This window comes from Camarhynchus parvulus, chromosome 2, assembly GCF_901933205.1.
Source record: "Camarhynchus parvulus chromosome 2, STF_HiC, whole genome shotgun sequence".
Lineage (NCBI taxonomy): Eukaryota > Metazoa > Chordata > Aves > Passeriformes > Thraupidae > Camarhynchus > Camarhynchus parvulus.
In genome coordinates this window covers 3,850,116-3,870,139 of record NC_044572.1, presented here as the reverse complement: position 1 = coordinate 3,870,139, position 20,024 = coordinate 3,850,116, and the positions used below count along the sequence as shown (strand labels likewise).

Below are 20,024 nucleotides of genomic sequence, written 5' to 3'. Positions count from 1 at the left end.
CACTTCTTTTTCTTTTCTATAAACAATGTGACATTTAAACCCTCAAAAAATGGTTATGCACCACTCCAGCATTTTTTCCATTCTCCAGTGAGGAAAATTACTCTGGAGGAGCAAAATGGTAAATGAGGTCAGGGCAGGTAAGAGCTATTTCTTACCCACCTGCCCTCTAAAAATAAAATTAGTTACCCAGAGATTCCAACACCATTTTCCACTTATTCTGCAAATTATAAGGTGGAGGGGATCTCTTTCCACTACTGAGCTCTTACATGGCAGCTGGACTCATGAGCAGGGATCTGTTTTTCCAAGCCAGTGACTTAATCAGTTACAGAAATTCCAGTAGACATAGTTTCCTTTTTTTTATTTTTAAGAGTCTACTCTAGTTGGGCGTCTGCTGCAAATTGTCCTGGTTTTTATTAAGAATATCTGGGTGTTCTCTGCATTTCAATTCAGAGGCAGTGTCTGCTTAGGGCTGGGACAAAAGTCAGATTCTGGTGGATTTTGGCCCAAAACTGGGGAGTCTCCACTGTGGCTTCTGTGTGAGGGGCCAGATTCTGCTTCCTGTTATAAACTTGAGAGCAGTTCAGGAAAAAGAAATGTCAGTGGCAGTTTGCAGAGGTGGAACTGAGAATAGAATTTGTCTTTCAAAGTGACTCTTTTATTCCTCTCAGCATCCAATTACAGTGTGGCTCTGAGGCTGGTAACTGAAGCCAGCCATGGAAAAGGACTGTCAGTTTTGGTTGGGTTTATTTTTTGTTTCCAGGAGTAAGAAAATCCTGAGCGTGCTATATGGTGAATCATAGACACTGGAGTCAGAAATCTCCCTTTAGGTCACATCCAGCCAATCTCTCAGGGGATAACTCAGGATATTTTTGTGTCCTGTTATATAGCAGGGTTTCTTTTAAAAATCTACATCCATGAAGCTTCTGCCTTTTTGTTCAGATGACCATTTTTTCATTGATTTTAGTACATATAACTGTGATCTTACAGTTTTTGTTATCCATCTCTGCTCCAAAACGTGAATAAATGCAAATAAAGATTTGCAGGTCCTTGTGAATTTGGAGATTTTTATATCGACTACACAGCCTGTGTTTGGAAATACTATTAATAAATCAGACTCTTCATTTACTTAGTTTCCTCTAATTATAATTTCCCTCATAATCCAAGCTGCCCCCTGAACAATTGATCCCCATCCGCTGGGCATTTGCAGCTGATGTAAGAGTGCCTCCCTTTTTTATCAGCACTTCCTGTCCAAGGCTTGTTTTTATTCCCCTGCTCTAGACTTGTTCCAACTTACCAACACTTTCAGGATATTCAAGATTCCGGGCTAGATGCAGTGAATCCACATAGAAGAAGACTTCTCTAGCATTTTATCTCATTTTTTCTAATAAAAATGGGGCATTTGTGTGTAATCCACACCTCCCTTGGCATGGCTTTTGACTTGCAGATACTGTGAGGGCATGTGAATTAATCCTCAAACTCCAGCAGTGGTAAATCCAAAGAAAATGATCCATCCCTTTTTTTCCAGCCTGGAGAATGCCTCTGTTCCCCATCCATTCACCTCCTCCAGTGGATCCTGTGTTATCTTTGCTGATGAGAAAAACGTGTGCCCCAGTAATTTGCCTGCAATTGTTCATGCTCAGTCATCACTCTCAGTCCTGACATATCACCAAACTCTGTGGAGTTTTTGCAGTGTAATTACTTGCTGCAAATCGTTTCACAATGACAGATGGATCCATTCCATCTGTTTCATGTGCAAATGTTTAGTTTCACAGTGAGATTCTGGATTTTAATAGGAAAAATAGCTAAAAGTCCAATTCTGCTACTTTTCAGTAGGCAAGTTACACATCTTGGGGTTTCTTTTCTTTGTGCTAAGCAATATCAATTCTATGTGATCTTACACATTTAACTTAGAAGCCCAAATTGAGATTTTTTAGGTTTCCTGGGATTTATTTAGAGCATGTCAAGCAATAGGAACATTTCCAGATGAAATTGCAGGGGGTTTTCTCTGTCTGCTGAGCTGCAGCATGCAGCAGTTCTGTCTCAGGGAAGCTGAGTGGTTTCTCAGCAGTGACAAGACCTTGGAGAAGGGGATGAGGCACAGGACCAATTTTAGCACTCCTGGGTGAGAAAATCCCTGTGTTTGGGTCAGAGCCTTTGGCCTAAATGCCACATTAAAATTGCAGGTGAAAAGACTTAGAATGATGAAATTCTTTCTTTCAAAATGTCTTGAGATGTTAAAAATAGGAAGAGATGGAAGAAGAGGCTCCTTATGTTGATGCCAGGCATTAAATTGCAGTGAAAAAAAAAAGGAAAAATAATCTGCATTCTCAGGTAATAAATTTAAATAGATTATTATCATTATTATAATTCATAACTTTCTAATTGTTTGATAATATTAACAACCAATTAACAAACACCACAGTTCTAATTAACATGAATAATGATAATAATAACAATAATAAATAGTATTTACATGCCACTTCTTATTAGCAGATCTGTGCTTTGCAAGAGTGGCAAGTGTCCTTTCCCCTTCACACAGAGGGGTAATGGGTGAATAAAAGTCAAAGTAAGCTCCTGCCTGAACTGGGATGAGTACAGGTCTGAATCTCTCATTTTAAAGGCAGTGTGGTGCTGGCTGATGAATTTCACCATCCTTCTGAAATATTTTTTGAAACTGCTTTAGGTATGTGCTGTTATATGTGAAGAAATGGAAATATTCAAAGTTATCTGTCACTTTTGAGCCTTCTCTCTGATCTGTCTTTGTTTTCACCAGTTCTCTCCTGGTTTAAGTTGTTCTGTCAGTTAAAACTGCTGTTGTCAAACCTCCCAAATTCACCCACTCTGATTCCTGACTGTCCCAGCACTTCAAGGGACCTGGTGCTTTTTAGTTTTTGCTTCTCTGAAAACGGGGAGGGCATTGACACAAAAGAAGCTGCACACATTTTCCCTATTTCTTTTCAAAAAGACAGAGCAAAGCAACAGAAACAAGCAGAATGTCTTCATTAAAATTCCACAGATGGGAAATATTATCTTTGGTCCTTTTGAAGAAACCACTGTGTGCTATGACAAGGCCTGAATGATGAAATTCAGCACACATGCTCTGTCTCTTGGCACCTCACCTGTGTTTTTGCCCTCCTATAACCTCCTTCCCAGGGAAATGTGTCCCCTAAAAAATCCCTTATCCCCATCAGATGGGCTGGATTCAAGCCAGGCCATTGGTGGGGTTGTGGAGGGGAAAGTTTGGAAAGAGGGTTTTAACCACCTCCTCTGAGAAACCAACCACAAAAACACAAGTGCAAAATGGAAACTGATGGTTGGCTCCAATTTTCCAGTTCTTTTTTCAGGAATAGGGGTAAACGTTGTGCCCTGTAGGTGCAGCAGAGGAAGCTGCTATTTCTGTAAGACTTCAGTGAGCATCACTGTGGGCAAAAACATGGAGTACGTTCAAATTTGACCGAAACAAGGCTGAAAAAGTCTTTGAGAAAATCTGTTCTTCATTCCTTGTTTTTACATCTCCCTTTCTAGCCTGGAACTGAAATTTTCTATAATGAAGCCCTATTGTCCTCTGAGTTGTGGTCAGTTATTTTCCCAGAGGCCAGTCACTGTTGCTGGGGTATTGGCATTGCTTCCCTGCCAACATCCTTCCAAATGAAAGAAAATCACAGAGTTTTTAGTTAAGACAATAAGGATAACAAAGCCCACATGTTCAGAAGAGCTTTGTGTGCTTTGCAAACAGGTAAAGCAGAAAATGAGAAGTCAGATATTTCCCACATGTCTCTCTAGATTATAAACACCTGCATGTGGATCTGGATTTATCCCATCTCACTTTAGGTGCTTTTTAGGATGAAAATTCTTCAGGTAGGAGTTAATCCAGATCCCTGCATCACTGGTGAATGGGAGGGTCTAAATTTCTGACAATACCCATCTCTTGCTTGTTTGATTTTACAGCCAAAGCTCAAGGGCTAACTTGCATTGGAGGGCCTAGAAATAAATGCAGAATGTTCTGTGGGCTGAATCCTGCCCTGTCTGTGTCATTGCAGTGATGTAACTCCCTGAAGTGGGCTGCAGACTTTGTGTGGAGTGAGGAAATGGCAAAATGCTGAAATCTGAGGGAGGGTCTGAATCTCCCTCTAAATTTCTTCATTTTTGAGGCATTGCAGAGGAGTAGCTGAGTGGGACAGGGATGAAGAAAAGATCTTGAATCTGCCTGGCACCCTGAGGTCTCTTTTCCTTCCTACATCTGCTGCTTTTTACACCATGGTAGTATAAAGGAACTTTAATCAGAAGCCAGTGCTTTCCAGGAGTGTCTTCTTTGCTTTGGGGATCCTAAGATTTAACACACCACATCTCTTTCTGTTCTTCTTCAGCCATGTCCTTTTTTTTTTTCCCCAGTTCATTGTCAGAAAGTTTTCCTTTTCTACAAAAAAAAAAAAAGAAAGAAAGAAAAACAGGATCCAAAGCTGCAGAGAAATTACCTAAGGCTCCAATGTAGCAGTAGTGTTTGCTATTATTTTGTATGGCTAAAATTATTTTTTATGGCTATTATTATTTTATATGCCTATTATTTTATGTGGCTAAAAACTCTTCAATTTCTGTCTCACCTGGCATAGTGCATACTCTGAATGTCAGATCTCACAAGCAATAATTTTATTTTTCTCAGTCTGATTGAAATCAAGTATTTGGCAATGTCAATAACTTCCCCCTCACAGTGTCCCTCAATTATCTGCAGATACAGCAGTGATGTGGCTGAGCTGGTGTTTCAGGGGTCACCTGGGTCAGTGGTGTCACTGCTCCCCCAAGGGCTGCTGAAAAGGTGTTTGATTTTAGATTTTACACCGCTGACACTCCACTCTGAGCACCCCTGGAACATTGTTCAATATTCCTTCAGAAAAAGGTCACTGCAGCTGTGGGGAATAAAACCCTGACAGAACAAACAATGGGCTGTTGCCTGTAACTCTGAAAGCTTGGTGTAATTCTCTTTCTGCCTGTCAGTCCTAGCAGAAATTCCTCAGTTTGGCAGAACCCAGCCCTCTGTGGAACCAGTACACGCTGTGATTACTTCTCAAATAAACATCTCTAGCAGCTGTATTCAGGGAAAGAAACATAAAGCAAGGAATGATTGATTATAACTGGAAAATGAATAGTAAAGTCCTACAAGCAAGGAGGAGAAATTATGTTAAGTGATAAAACTCCTGGAGAAAAATTTGCCATATCCAATTATCCTACTTGCTTTGGGTATCACATTCTCTTGTTGTTGTTGGTTTTTTTTTTTTTTTTGTTTTGTTTTTGTTTTGGTTTGGGTTTTTTTTGGGGTTTTTTTTTTGTTTGTTTGTTTGTTTGGTTTGGGTTTTTTGGGGGTTTTGTTTTCTTTATTTTGTTGTTGGTTTTTTGGGTTTTTTTTTTGTTTTTGGGGTGGTTTTTTTTGGTTTTTTTTTGGAATACACATGGCAAAAGTTGGCCTTGCTCAAGGGATAAATAAGGGCAGAATGGTGAGGTACCATCCACTGACTCTGGCAGATCTGTTGGGATAATTCTCCAACAATAAATACTTGTCTGTAGGTTGGATTTCACCATGGTGTGAATACACAGAGATACCAGATGGAGAATGAGCCATTTGAAGGTGCTTGCTTTTGAAAAGTTGATGCTTCCCAAAGATCAGAAATTTATGAGCATTCTTGAGGGCTTTGTAAGAGAGAGGATCAGGGTTAGGGAAGTCTCCATAGGAATTGAAGAAATGCAGCACAAAAGGATATCTCATTCATTCCCCCCTTTATATTCCTTTTGCCTGAAAATGAGTAATGGAAAATCAAGACTTGACTTGAATATTGATAAAAACACAACCATGGAGCTCTTATTAAAAAAAAAATCATAAAAAGTATGCAAGTCACATATCCCTGATTTGCCTTTGGAATTCAGCCCTACAGATGTAGGGAAGACTCTGGAAAGAAGGGGTCTCAGTCAGCTCTGTTCTCTGCCAGGCTCTTGTTGGATGACACAGACACTGCTGAGTTAGAGGGATTTCCTGAGGAGTCAGAACCCTGGGTGTTCTTCCCTGTCCTGTTTCCAGGTTTTATTCCAGGTTTTATTCCAGGTTTTATTCCAGGTTTTATCCAGTATTACTGCCACCAAGCAGGCTGGTCAGGCAGCTGAGGAAGCACTCAGGCCTCGCCAGCTGGAGCAGAGAAATGAGGCCATAATTCTGTGTATGGGAAGGGTCTGGAGAGTCAGGAGCTGCTGAGGGAGCTGGGGGTGGTGAGCCTGGAGAAAAGGAGGCTCAGGGATGACCTTATTGCTCTCCAAACTCCTGACAGGAGGTGTGGGGAGGTGAGGTGATGGTCAGCCTCTTCTCCCAGGCAACAGGTGACAGGACAAGAGGACACAGCCTCAGGCTGCAGCAGGCGAGGGTCAGGCAGGACATCAGCAGGAATTCCTTCACTGGAAGTGTGGTCAGATGTTGGGATGGGCTGCCCAGGGAGGTGGTGGAGTCTTCATTCCTGGGAGTATTGAAGAAACCACTGGATGTGGCACTCAGTGCTCTGCCCTGGTTGTCGAGGTGATGTTCAGTCAGAGGCTGGGCTTGATGGTCCTGGAGGTCCTTTCCAACCCAAATGACTCAGTAATTCTTCTCCACACCACAACTGATGCTTGGAGAAGCAGCCAAAGGAATCCTCACAGTGAGGATTGTCCTCACTTTGTCAGCAGCATGGATCCATGTAATATTTTGTACAAAATACGTTCTGCATCTTGGTGCCAAAGGCAGCAGCTAATCCTCAGCTGGTTAAATTCATGTGACCAAAACAAAGACTTCTCCCTTCTTCTGGGAGAGGAGAATGTGAGCTACAATATTTTTAGACTCTCTGAGTTGTCTCAAAGTTCATGTCCTCACTGCTTTCTGCAAAGATTGTAATTGAAAACTGCACATTTTTGGGGAATGTTCCTGCAGCCCTCAATCATCTGAACAGTTTGTCCTGGCTTCAGGGGGATGGTTCATGGGCGTGAGAGCTGGAGTGGACGTGGCTTTGAAAGTTCTGCATCTCTCTAATCTTTGTCAAATGTTGTTTGATGAAGCTGGGAAGTTGCTTTTGCAGACAAACATAGGAAGAACATATTTTTAGGAGGAGACTGGCTGTTCTTTTTGGCTTTGACTTATCTGCATATTAAAATATGCATCTTTGTGAGACTGAATCTTTTCATCTGTGTCCCTCTAATTTGCCATCTTTTGTTGAAACTGCATATTTTCTTTCTTGATAACTCCTGTTACGAGTGTTATTGGAAGCCTTATAAAAAATTCTTTACTTCTAAGCCAAGAATTCACATAAAAAGCAAAACTGTTGTATAAAAGGCTGTTTTAAATAGATATTAGCAAAGTAATGAGTCAGGAAACAGTTACTTAATTAGCTGGAGACTTGTTATCTAACATCAGAAGAAATTCTCGTGGAAGGCAGCTGAATTTGCACTTGTAACACTTCAGATATAAATTTTAAATGTCTATCAAGATGAAAACACAAACTGCTTATCACTCAGTTTTTATTATAACAGAATTAATGTTGGCTTCTGCCTTTTGGCTTTTTCCATTTGCCCCTGTGCCCAAGGTGAAGAACTGAGGGCTGGACTGCAGGAGCTGTATCCACAGATCTATATCTAGAAATCATGTATGAAAATTTTTCTGTTAAATTTCCTCAGTTTCCACTAGGGCTTTTTCAATGAAAAGCAAAATTACTGAAAGTGAAATGATTTCACTGAAAGCAGAATGTTTAATTTCAGATTTCAGTTTCCTTAAGCAATTTCTCAAAGGTAGAAAACACAGCTGCAGTGCTGCTAGTATCCCCTTCTTCCATCTCTTATAGATTAAATCTCCTGAGTTTTCTAGTTTAAAACGTCTGTGAATGGATATGAAAGTTTTTATGCACTTTCTTAGAGAATATTCAGATTATTTATACTTTCAAAAGAGAAATACACTTTCAAGAAAGAAATACACTTTCAAAAGAAGGACAAAGGCTTAGAAAAGGCTTTGGTTAAAGTTTTATTTCCCCATAAGCGTGTTTGATTTTTAAGAATAATGAAGCAAAACAAATGCTTCTGTTATTGCTTTCCTCTATAGCTGAAAACACGTTTTGTATTTTGTATCACCTTCTGTGAACTAGGAGATGATAAAATGAAGGGGATACATTGCTTTCTTTACTCAACACAAGATTTTGGGCTCAGTTGAGTTGCCCAGGCAGGGATGTCTCAGGGCACTTGAGATGCTGTGAGTCTCTCACCTGGTTTCCAGTCACTGTTGAATGACAGCACAGCCTCCCATTCATCCCATGTTGTATTCCTGTGGTTTTACAGCTGTTGCAAATGACATGTTTCCTGTTGGTTCAGCTCTTCTGGGATCTGATCTTGGAGCTGTAAGAACACTACAACTACATTTTATTACCTGCCAGAACTCAAGGCCTAATATTTCCTTTATATGCTCCATGGTTTACCAGAGCTATACTGGTCTGCTTCATTAACAGTCTCTAATGAGCCTTAATTAGTGTTTGTAGCCTAGAATAAATAAGTGATCTTCCAAATTTTATGTTTTCCACAATAAATTGTTTCTCCCCCCTGACCCCAGTGATGTTCTGCTATTTTGTATTTTCCTTCTAGGTTGGCTGTTACTTGAAGACCCCCAAGTTCCCAATTTGGCTGGTCTGCAGTGAAAGCCACTTCAGTGTGCTTTTCTGTTTGGAGAAGGATTTGCTCAGCGACTGGAAAACGGGACGGAGGTTTGACCTCTATTACTACGATGGCTTGGCCAACCAGGATGAAGAGATTCGCTTGACAGTGGGTATGAGCAGCTCCCTGCCTCTGCATTTCACCTCTGGGGGGGCAGAAAGGAGGATCCAATATTACAAACAGTGATGGGTGCAGGCAGTGAATGTTAATTTGTGTGCAGTTGCCTTATTTCCATAATTAGTTTTGGTGATTAATTACATTTCGCAAGGAAGTTTTGAGGATCAGCTCTTGGAAGGGTTAACAGTGAGCATGTGTTACTTTATACACACTGGCAAAAATTCCAGTGGCCCTGATTCCCAAGGAACTGGTTGTGATCTCTGGCTTATTCATAATCCCAGGACTACAAAATATATTTCTCTACTCCCATTCTCCTTCACAGCATCTCACAGTAGCAGAAAGTGCAGGTCTCCAGTTCCTCACCCTAAATGCCTGTAGAAAAAGGAGCAGAGAAGGTGAGGAAACATGAAATCCAAGGCAAGAAGATGCCAGTAATCTGCTAAAAAAGTTTAGTCTCTTACCTGCCTGGAAGCACAAACCTGGAAAAGATCTTCCAACTTGTTACTCTCCTTCTTTCAGGAAGCCATGCCAAATTACACAGCTGCTTTTACAGTAAATACTTCTTCAACTGGAAGGCATTTGGATGAGTATTCTGATCCTTAGAAAGCACCTACTTCAATGCACTCTCCACTACTAAATCCCTGTTTGCTAATAATATCCTACTCACCTTTTGTTTTCTTTCCTTTGGTACATTTATACAATCTTGCCTGTAATTCTTTGATAACCAAATTCCTTCTCAATCTTAAGGAGCCACTCTACTGCAGTCTGCTCTTTAGAAATAAGTTGTCTCTGTTCCTTATTTGCACCAGCATCCAGGTTTTTGCACAGGCTGGGTGTTTTATGTTCTGCTTGAGTCCATGTGGCAAAGTTGTTTCTTTGCTGGGAGTGATGGGGGTGTGAGCCCCTCTCAAGATGTGGTAGTGAGTTCAGTCATTTTTCTGCCTGTTATTTATCCTCTTGCTTTAAAGAGAATCCGTGTCATTCTGTTGCATGATATATTAGGGGTCACATGATATATTAGCTCCAAAAATGATCAGTTTTCACTGTGGTTGCCACATCCCAGACAAAAGTGACATGGATGATACAGCTCAGCACAGGACTAGAGACACATTTTTTTCTATTGTGCTGCACCACATAACATCTGGTCCAAAACAGGTATCCAAATGTGTTTTTCCATCATCAAGAAAGTTCCCAAAATCAAGAGCTGCCAAGCTCTCTAAGATCCCTGGATGAGAAATTCCCCAGAGCACATATAAATTTTTTCCTTTGCTGTCCAGCCTGTCATGGCATTCTTTTGTGTTTCTCCTGAAAGCCAAAATGTGCATGGAGTTGTAGATATCTCTTTGTTGTGGCCATAGCCCCTTCCAGGGCTGTGTCCCAGTAAATCCTTTGTTATCTGTGAAATTCTGCAAAAGGCAGTAAAAATGCAAATACTTTCATCATTCCACAAAAACACTGCCCTGGTTCTGTCTGTGCAGTAATCCCTTGCTAGGTCTGGAGAAAACTTTACATTACTTTACATCCAAAAAGGTAACATTGGCCAAACATCTAAACCCAGCGCACAGGAGCAGATGGAAATATCAGAATGCTAAATATTGCTGGTATTTCCCTTGTGGAAATCCCAGCAAGAGGTGATGTTTAGGCAGCATCACCTGGAGGTGCAGCATGAGGAGCTGGGTGTTGCCCCAGGGACATCTCCCTGCTGCTGGCTAGCAAAGTCGTTTGCTTTATTTCAGCAAAAAGTTGAATTCCTTAAAATGGGAATCTTGATTATAATTAGGTAAAATTACCATCAAGGTCACATTTCAGGAAGTCTTAAAGAAATTGCACTGGGCAAGAAAGACAAAAAAGACAGAAGAGTAGAATTCTATTTTGGGAGTAGCAGCAATTGCTACTTTATATTGGGAATTTGCTCTGCTTCTCATACTTAACCATTTGCCAAAATGTAGACAAGAAACATAAAGGTCCTTCATATAACAGGTTAGTGACATCACATACCATCATAAAGAGAGGAAAATAATAATAATAAATCTTTTCCATTGGGGTAGAAATTTTGGATAAGCAGAGAAGAGCTGTAACAGTGCTGGCACTCAGTTTCTCACTAATTAAGGGTAGAATATACATATTCCTTTTCTTTTACTCCTAGATACACCTTTATAATTTTTTCCTGTTTCTTTGAATGGAAACACTCCATTCAAACCTTGTGATTGGAAGAATTCAAGTCTAAAAATGACAAAATTCATCAGAGTCGGCCATGAGTGGGAAAGGCAGCCACACCAAGTGCCTGTCCTGCTAGCAGGGCTATGGTCAGGACAGTGCCTTAGGTTGCACCTGGAGAGGTTTGGAGAAAAATTTCTTCACAGAAGGGATTGTCAAGGCCTGGAACAGGTTGCCCAGGAAAGTGGTGGAGTCACCATTCCTGGAAGTGTTCAAAAACCTGTAGTTGTGGCACTTGAGGACGGGGTTTAATAGTGAACATGGTGGTGGTGCTGGATTTATGGTTAGACTTGATGATCTTAGAGGTTTCGACTTTTATTATTCTAAAATTCTATGTTACAAACTCTTCAAAATAATGATAAAAAAAGGCTCTTTTAAACTTAAAAGATTCCTGTGTGCCTCTAAGTTCCTGAGGATCCAGAGGAAAACCACCAGTACTTCATGTACTTTTAAATATTGTCTGTTTCCCTCTGCTTCAACCCTTGCAGTCATCCAGAGTTTTCTGCATGTGTTTGTACCCATCAGATCAACACACAAGGGAGAGCCAGGTCCTCTCTGTGACATGAGAGAGCCAGCTAGATCTGAGACTGGCAGCTGTGAATGGTCAGGACAACCCCCTCCCATCCTGTCTCCATCAGTCTCACTGAAGCAGACCCAAATTCTGCACCCTGCCTTGGCATCATTCTCCATTGGCTGGGTGACAGACAGAAAAGGAGAAAGAAAAAAAAAAAAAAAAACCAAACCCCTTGGTCTGCTGCAGTTTAAATGCCTGACTCCAAAACAGGAAACAGCTGAGCAGACTGACATCCAAGCTGGTGGCAGGATGTTTTGTCCCTGGGAAGTTCAGCTCTACTTTCACTGTTGACAGATGCCGTGGCTCAGACAGTGACCTCTCTGTTTTCCCTGGAGCGTTGTGATGGCCTCTCCATCCCCAGGGAATGCTCCCTGGTGTTCTGTAGGAGCCACGGTGGGTTAGGATGGTGGGGATGGATGGAGATGAGAAATCTCTGCAGCCAGGGCTTGGGATTGGGGTTTATTGCCAAGGGCCTGGGTGCAGGGCCCTGCTGGGAGCTGCCGGCCACAGCTTGGAACAGGCCTTAAAGTAAAGAGAGTGGGGAAGAGAGAGAAGGCAAGAGCGTGGTAGAGGATGAGAGAGTAAAAGAGAGGATCAGGGAGAGAGTAAAACAGGATAAGAGGATAAGAGAGCGAGGTTCCCGTTCCAATACCATAAATCTTCCTCTGTGTTGAATATTCTAATTCTCACTGACCAATCTAGTACAAGATACAAATCCTGTTGCATTTACATACAGCCTGTAAGAATCATTACATTACCATCCTGTGTTACATTTTAAACCCTAAAAACTCCTCTTTGGGCCCCTTCTGCCAAGCTAGTAAGGGTCTACTCTGACCCTTGGGCCTGTCTGCAAGCAGAGGGTATTGTTCCATCAAAAGGGGATTGCCTTCAGCTGGCCACACCATTGTTTTCCAGTTGTTCAGTAACTGAGGTATCTCAAAGCTTGCTTTCATTTCAAGTCTCACTTATAGCTTCTATATTCTCAAAATCTTTTGCCAGGCAATCATATTTATAAGGCTTTCCTGTTCCATCTTCCCCAACAGTGTTCCACACAGCATCTTCTTTTCCTGTACGGACATCACTGCTTGCTGAGCACTAAAGGGAAAATCTTCTTTTCCAGGGTGGAATGGTCCTACCCCAGTTCAAACTGGGCTCGGAGTTTCCTGTTCAAGTGTAGCACCATCACTGTCCTTAGAGTTTGAGTAACAAAATCACTCAGTAATTACAACATCAATTGCAAAATAAAGGCCTCATGACAGCCCTGCAGCACATGATTGCATTTTCTCATCTCTGGTTTTCCTTGAAACCATCTCTGTATGAGCAATCTAACCTGGCTCAGGCTCAGTGGGCAGTGGTGGATGTGGCAGTGGTTGGACTCAAACCAGCTGAGAGGTCTTTTCTGTGGGGTTCTGTAGGAAGAAAAAGTTCCCCAAGCACTAACAATGTCTCTTTTGTCTCTGCAGATACAACTCAGGTGTGCCCGGAAAATAAAGAAAATTATCTTACTCCTCCACTTGAGCACTGTATTAGGACAAAGTAAGTGAAATTCCAGTTTTTCATACAGATATGTTCAGTTGTTGACACAAGTCATATATGTGAGGAATGTAAAAAAAAAAATGTTTCAGCAAGTAAAGCTGAAAAATTAATGCTTAAAAATCAGAAAGGATCTGAATGGGCCAGGATGTATTAATATATTTTACACATTTAATTGTGTGCTGTTGTAATTAACATTGAACTGTCCAAGGTGTTCATTCTTAGAGGAACCTTCACTTCCATCACCAAGAACTGACTGAGTCAAATTCAGTCTGAGAGCGCAGCTTGGTTGCAAAGAAATCTAAATCTAAATCTAAATTTAAATCTGAATCTGAATCTAAATCTAAATCTAATTTCCAAAAGTGCTTGATTGCAGAGGTATAATGAGAAAAGGAGACAATTTATTCCATTTTCATTGGTTTTTTCTAAAGAACCTGGGTGTTATTTTCAATGCATGAAGGTCCATTGAAGAGTCTCAGTTTTCTGTGGAGAACACAGGGTTTGTCAGGTTTTGTGCAGTCATTCCTGACAGCCCTTAGCTCCTTTTCTGTCCTTACAGACAAGGATAATTCCTCTCATGTTGGGATTTTCATGGCCATTTTGAGGCCTATATAAGCAGTTCATCCAAATCATACTGAAGTTAATGGGAACATTTTCAGCTCAGTGAGACATGAAAGAAGCAAAATGGAGAAATTTAACTGGGCAGAAAGTTCAGTTTTATATCAATTCCAGCACAGCTTTGGAAGTCACTATCTGAATATCTCTGGAGCAAGAAGTGAAAGCCTCATTGTCAGAGACCATGACATTTGTTAAATCAGTCAGCCAGGCAGCTTCAGGTTTCTCTTGCAGTTTCCCTCCTGTCCTTGCTATAATTTACTCTGAAAAAAAAAACAAAAAAACAAACAAAAAAAGAACCAGCAGAAAATAAATAAATAAATAAGGACAGTGGCTGCCAGTGTGTTGATCAGAAAATCACTGAAAGGTAGAAGAGGCATCCTGCAAAGTGACAGCAGTGACACCAGTCCAGCCTTCCTGCACATACAGATTTTATTGATTCCTCATTTCCAGTGACACATCAGCATGACTGCAAACTAAAACAAATAATGTATAACCTCAGAAAGCCCCACAGGGAGAATAATGCATGCAACTACTTAAAGTCTTTTAGAATATCTTCCATTCCTGGCATTGTGTCAGAGTTATACAGTGGTGGTGCTGCTGTTTGTTTATTTTAAGTTCCCTGCTTTCATCTGCTTGAGAGGTAAATTACCAGCAAATTCCAATGTCAATTAATTTTGTTTGTAGCATTGTCAGTCTGATTTACCCTGGGCAGGCTGGCTCCTTGTTTTCAGTGTTTTCCCTTTGCTTTGAGGGTATTTATTTAAGCTTGGCCTTGCCGCAAAAGGTTTTTCATGTTAATTTTTTTCCTTTTTGTTTTAAGAGCTTTTTCTTCCAACTACAGAACACCATATAAAGAAAAGTAAGAACCAACCCAAATAAACAAATTTTTAGCAATTTAGGGGATAAAAAAAATGGAATGTTTTTTTATGATACAACTGTGGAAAACTCCCCTAAACTAATTTTTAATAAAGCAAAGAGCTGTTACTTATTTTTGATGAAGAACTCATGATGAAGACTTCTCTCTTCAAAAAATGCAGGATAATTTCTCAGGCAGAGTGGAGAATTCCACAGTCTGGACAATCAGAGCTGAGACCATAAACTACCATTAATTTGTTTTATTGTTAAGTCAGAGTTTTGCTTCTATTCACATGCCTCAGTTCTGGTTGAATCCATGACAATGGATTAAATTAAATGGATTCATTAAATTAATTAAATTAAGCCCGTTGCTTACCCCAATACCTGAGCACCACCATCCTGTAACACACTGAGTTCTGTGCCTCACATCTGCCTGCTCTTTGTTCTCTTACCCTCTCCTAAAGGGAAAACTGCACTGGTAATAGACTGGTTTTGCTTTTGAATAATAATAATAGTAATAATAGTAATAATAGTAATAATAATAATAATAAATAATTCAGTTAATAATAATAATAATAATAATAATAATAATAATAATAATAATAATAATAATAATAGTAATAATAATAATAATAATAATAATAGTTCATTTCTGAGTTTAGAGCAGGGGATCCTTCAGCTGCCTCTGGCATGACCAGTCACCACCAGGTACCAGTGTAACCTGCAGATCCCCAGAACAAGGACACGTAAAAGTACTTGTGGCATTGAGGGTTTTTATTATTATAATTATTATTATTATTATTATTATTATTATAGAAGGGTTGTTTTGCTTCTGCAGGAGGAGGAGGAGGAGGAGGCTCCTGTTTTCAGTCCCTGTTGTATAAAACATCAGAAGAGTTCAGTTGTGAGTTTAGAGCAGGGAACCCTTCAGCTGCCTCTGGCATGACCAGTCACCCCCAGATACCAGTGTAACCTGCAGGTCCCTAGAAAAAGGACAAGGAAAAGTGCTTTTCTTGTGGCTCTGAGCCCCAGACATCTGTGGCAGCAGTGGATTCTGCCCAGGGATGTCTGGAATGTGCATCCCTGGCTTGTTTTGGAGATGCCGTGCAGACAACTCATCCTGTTCTTCCCTGAGGAATACTCTTATATCACAGTGCTAATCCTCAGCACTGGAGGAAATAACATCTCTTAGCTCCGCCTGAGGGGGACCAAACTCTCATCTGCTCTTAGAACCTGAATTTAGCAGGATTTGTTGTTAACCCTCTGTGGTAGTGGGGCTGTGGGATCCGTGAGTTCACCTCTTGGCTGTGAAACACCCAGAGGGAATTTGGTGGATGAGAGAAGAGCAGAGCCTGGACATTTCACCCTGAATTATTGATGTGCTCCAGAACAATACCAAATGGCCAGCACAGGAGATGCTCACTGAGTGCTATTCCAGACTTAGCATTGTTCAGGGCCTGACCTGTTCCTCTCCAGTTCCCATTAACTGCATGACCCTTGGGTGAGGTTGTGCTTGAGGCAGGTGGGTCAAATGTAGTTTTCCTTTTGCTAATCTGATAAATTATAATTGAATCAGCAGCTAGAAAATGCCTCACATTGCAATTACACCTGGGGCAGGATAGTTTGGGGAAGTGATCATCTGCATTGTCCAGGAAGTTTTGTATCTGTTTGGAAACAAAATACTATTTCAGCTTCTGTGAGTGAGATTCCTCACTCTTTGGCACCTTTTCTTGTGCAGATGCAAGAGGGGGAAAAAAGTTTTGGACCTGTCTCATAGAAGCAAACAGCCAAAGGCTGCTTTTTGGTCTAAAAAATGGTTTGAAAATAAACCCAGGAGATGAGACTTGTTCTGAAAGTAACCTTCAGTCCTGCTTCAGAAATTATGCTCTGTTTAAGCTCTTTATGGAAAACCAGTTTTAATAAAAGCCAGTTCCTCACTGCACAGTGATTAACAACTTTACCAACAGCAGAAATGGTGTCAGCAAGGTGAGCAATCCCACAGGGCGCAGTGCAGGCTCATTTGGGGTTTTTTGGCCTCTGTGGATCCCTCTCAAAGCTTTAATCACCCTGGTAAGACAGAAAGTTGCACCTTGGGAAGATTGTACTCAAAGATAAGGGATGATTTGATGGCATTACCTGACAAATCCAACGGGGACAGAAGGTGGCAGTTGTTTTTTCCATTTGGTTGTTTAAGGGTGACATTCTGAACTGTCTGACAGGGACAGCTCTCACCTCTAGCAAATGCCAGATTTAGGTTGAGTAACCCCAGATGAAACAAATTCTGCTTTTAATTTAAGATGTGGGGCATCTCTGCTGTGTAATCCTGCTCTGTATTCCTGGGATGGAAACAATCTTTCTGCAATTTTCAATTTTAATTTTCTCAGCAAAGTAAAAAAACAGAAGGAAAAAATTTCACAACAGCCCTCAGATGGTCACTTCCTTTGGGACATTGCCCTGAAGACTGCAAGAATTCAGCTTTTGGTTTTGTTTTACACTTAATTGGCTTGCTCAGCTCAAGGACTGAGCTGCCATACCCTTGCTGACACATCCTGTCCTCGGTGACAGAAGGAATGTGGCACTGGCAGCTCACTGCTCCCTCCACCCCCTCACCAATGCCTTACTACTCTGAGACAGATTTTCAGAACAGATGTAAATACTCAGCACTGAGAATGCAACAGTTGAGTTCCCAGAAAATGTGGACCATGACCTTGAAGATGAGAAAAGCCACGGCCAAGGGTGAATCCATGCCATGAGGGGTGAGCTGGCTCACTTCAGGGAGGTGACTGGACAGCTTTCACCAGGTTTTGGGTCAGATCTCCGTCTTTTGCCATGGTTTGCAGACACATTTTGTGGCAGATTCAGGATTGATGCTTTGCATTCATCACATTGCTGAGGTGGGCAGCTGAGCTGTGGCCAGTGCAGAGCCAGGAATGAGAGACATGGAAGGTTCCAGAATCATTCTGTTCTCAGTGTCCATCTTCAGGGTCATGCTGAAGGATGCTTAAGGGCAGAGAAAAGAAGAATCTCAGCACAGGAAAAGCAAAACATCACCATTAAAGTGAGCCATGGAGCCAAGGTCAGGAGCAAAGAAAGGTGCTCAGTGAAGTGATCCAGGCGCAGGATCTCAGAGTCAAAGAGTTCCTAAATGGAGCTAAACAAAAATAACAAAATAAGCAAATTGCCTACTGACAGCTGAGAGTGAGTATTTTGGGTTAATATTTATTTAGGGTTAATTCTGGTAGCCATCTTGGGCATTCCCTAATTATTGTGTCCAACATGAAGGTCTCTGTTGTGAACCAGCTGCTGCTCTGTTGCCCAGAGAGGCTGGAGGAAGAGTCAGGACAGAGACCTCCAACCTTGGCACCTAAAATCAGGGTACAATTCCCTCACTTCTGCTCCATTCCCTTTGTGATAGGATTAGTCACCCCAAACAAGCCCATCCCAGGCTCTCTGAGCTTCCCTGGGTGGCTCAGGGGTGTGGGTTTGCCTTTCAGGTGATGAACTGATGGATGTAAATGATTTCTTTTCTAGGTGGCAAGGAGCTGTCATCGACTGGAACGGCACGGAACCCATCTTGTGACTGATCTGAGCTGCACTTTATTTGGGAAGACCAAAAGGAAATGACTGAATGAGCACATTCCTATTCCCACCAATACAGGAAATAGGGCAGTGGGAGATGAGGAAGAATGACAAGGTTTGCAGGCTGGCAGAGTTTCACCTCAGTCACCTCGTGCTTCAGATATTTTGCTTTTAATATAAACAACACTGACGTAAATTCCTTGTCTCTGCCCTCAGCATAAAGCTCCTGAGGGCAGGCTGGGTTCCCACCACCAAATCAAGGTTACAGATGAAGCTCTGAAGTCATCAACGTCCCCTTGAGGTCTCCTGCTGGATCCACTCTGTATCCTGCAATTGTTTGGAAGCATCTAATGGGAGATGCTGAACTCAGATTTCTCTCACTTTACAGCCTTCTCTGTCCTGCCTTGTTCTTCCTTGAAAAAGCTCCAGTGCCACTAGAAAACATCATCCAAGGAACATATATTCACTTAGTTACCTGGTGTTAGCAAGCCTAAATAGGCTGGTGACCATCTGGGCTTTTTTGGGGAAAGCCTGGCCTGTACCAAGTTCTTGTTGTGTCATAAATTTGCAGTAAGGATTGTGGTTGTGTGTTACCAAAATAATCCCATTTTTAGTTCCTAGGTGCAGCTCGTGTGTAACAGTGCCTCGTGCTGATATAGCTCATTTTTCTTTCTGGTAAGAGGCAGCTGTATCAGTATCTTTACATTGATGCCCTTATTTCTACACGAGGGTTTATTCACATCCAGGTGACAAATCAGAGCTGGGATTTTGCTTCTCCATAACTGCAAGAAAACAGAAGAGTTGTTAGTTTTGAAATTCAAATGGTGCCTATCTGTGATAAGTACCAGTTTCCATGGTTAAATAGAATGCATGTGCTGGGATGAGGTACTGTGGAGATGGATACTGAGGTACTGAAGCCACAGTTTGTACTCTGATTAATTCTGCTTTAGCAACACTTTACCAAAATTGGGGCAAGTTACTGTGCAAAAGGTTGGAAAAAATGCCTCAGGGAAAAAGGCAGATAAATGGTGTTTCTAGAGGCATTCCTCTCTTGAGAGTGAATATTTCATGGGAGTTCAATAAAGGACTTTTACTTCCTGATGTTTGTTGTAGCACTTTCTTCCTGGTCAGTGTGGAAACTCCTCTGGGTCCTGAAAAATGAGTGGAAAACCAATTTCCAGCAAAAATTCAATGTTGTTCTGGGTGCAGGGTGCAAACTGACTGTGCAAATGGAGATCTCAGGGAATTAGCACTGGAGTTAGATTTGAAAACCAACCTGAACAGAAGTTACAAAGGAGTGCCAGAAAGGTTGGGATGGCCTTTGGAAGATCTGCCTCCCCCTTTGCTTTCCATTCATATCAAACTGTCACAGAATCACAGAATGGTTTGGGTTGGAAGGGAAATTAAAGATCATCTCCTCCCACCCCCTGCCATGGGCAGAGTCACCTTTCACTATCCCAGGCTGCTCCAAGCCATGTCCAGTCTGGCCCTGGACACTTCCAGGGATCCAGGGGCAGCCACAGCTTCTCTGGAAACCTGTGCCAGGGAAGAATTTCCTCCTAATATCCAATTTAAACCTGCCCTCTTTCAGTTTGAAGCCATTGTACGCAGTAAAGCATCTCAGGGTTGCAGTTATTTTTATTTTATTTATTTCAGTGTAATGAAACCTGTTTGGTTTAGATCAGACAGATGAACTTAAAACTTTGGGAGATTGAGATCTCCCAAAGAGATTCAGCCTCTGAGACATCATCAGCACCAGATCCATGCTCATTCCTGACTGCTGCCTCTGCCATCCTTGTGTACTTAGGGATGTTTGAGCTGTCAGCCG

The 20,024-nt window shown here is 41.5% G+C and overlaps 1 protein-coding gene across 3 annotated transcripts in view; it reads left to right on the top strand.

Moving 5' to 3' along the window:
- The window catches only part of MINDY4 (MINDY lysine 48 deubiquitinase 4), a 76,478-nt gene extending 57,183 nt beyond the window's left edge, over positions 1-19,295 (top strand). For 2 of the 3 annotated variants that reach the window (XM_030943741.1, XM_030943742.1), the window contains exons 16-18: positions 8,635-8,815; positions 13,075-13,147; positions 18,149-19,295. In XM_030943741.1, coding sequence (XP_030799601.1) covers positions 8,635-8,815; positions 13,075-13,147; positions 18,149-18,197 — 303 coding nt within the window. In that variant the 3' untranslated portion in view covers positions 18,198-19,295. The remainder of the gene's footprint in view (positions 1-8,634; positions 8,816-13,074; positions 13,148-18,148) is intronic. The other variant, XR_004060527.1, reaches the window with a different exon arrangement.
- The last annotated feature ends 729 nt before the right edge of the window (positions 19,296-20,024 follow it).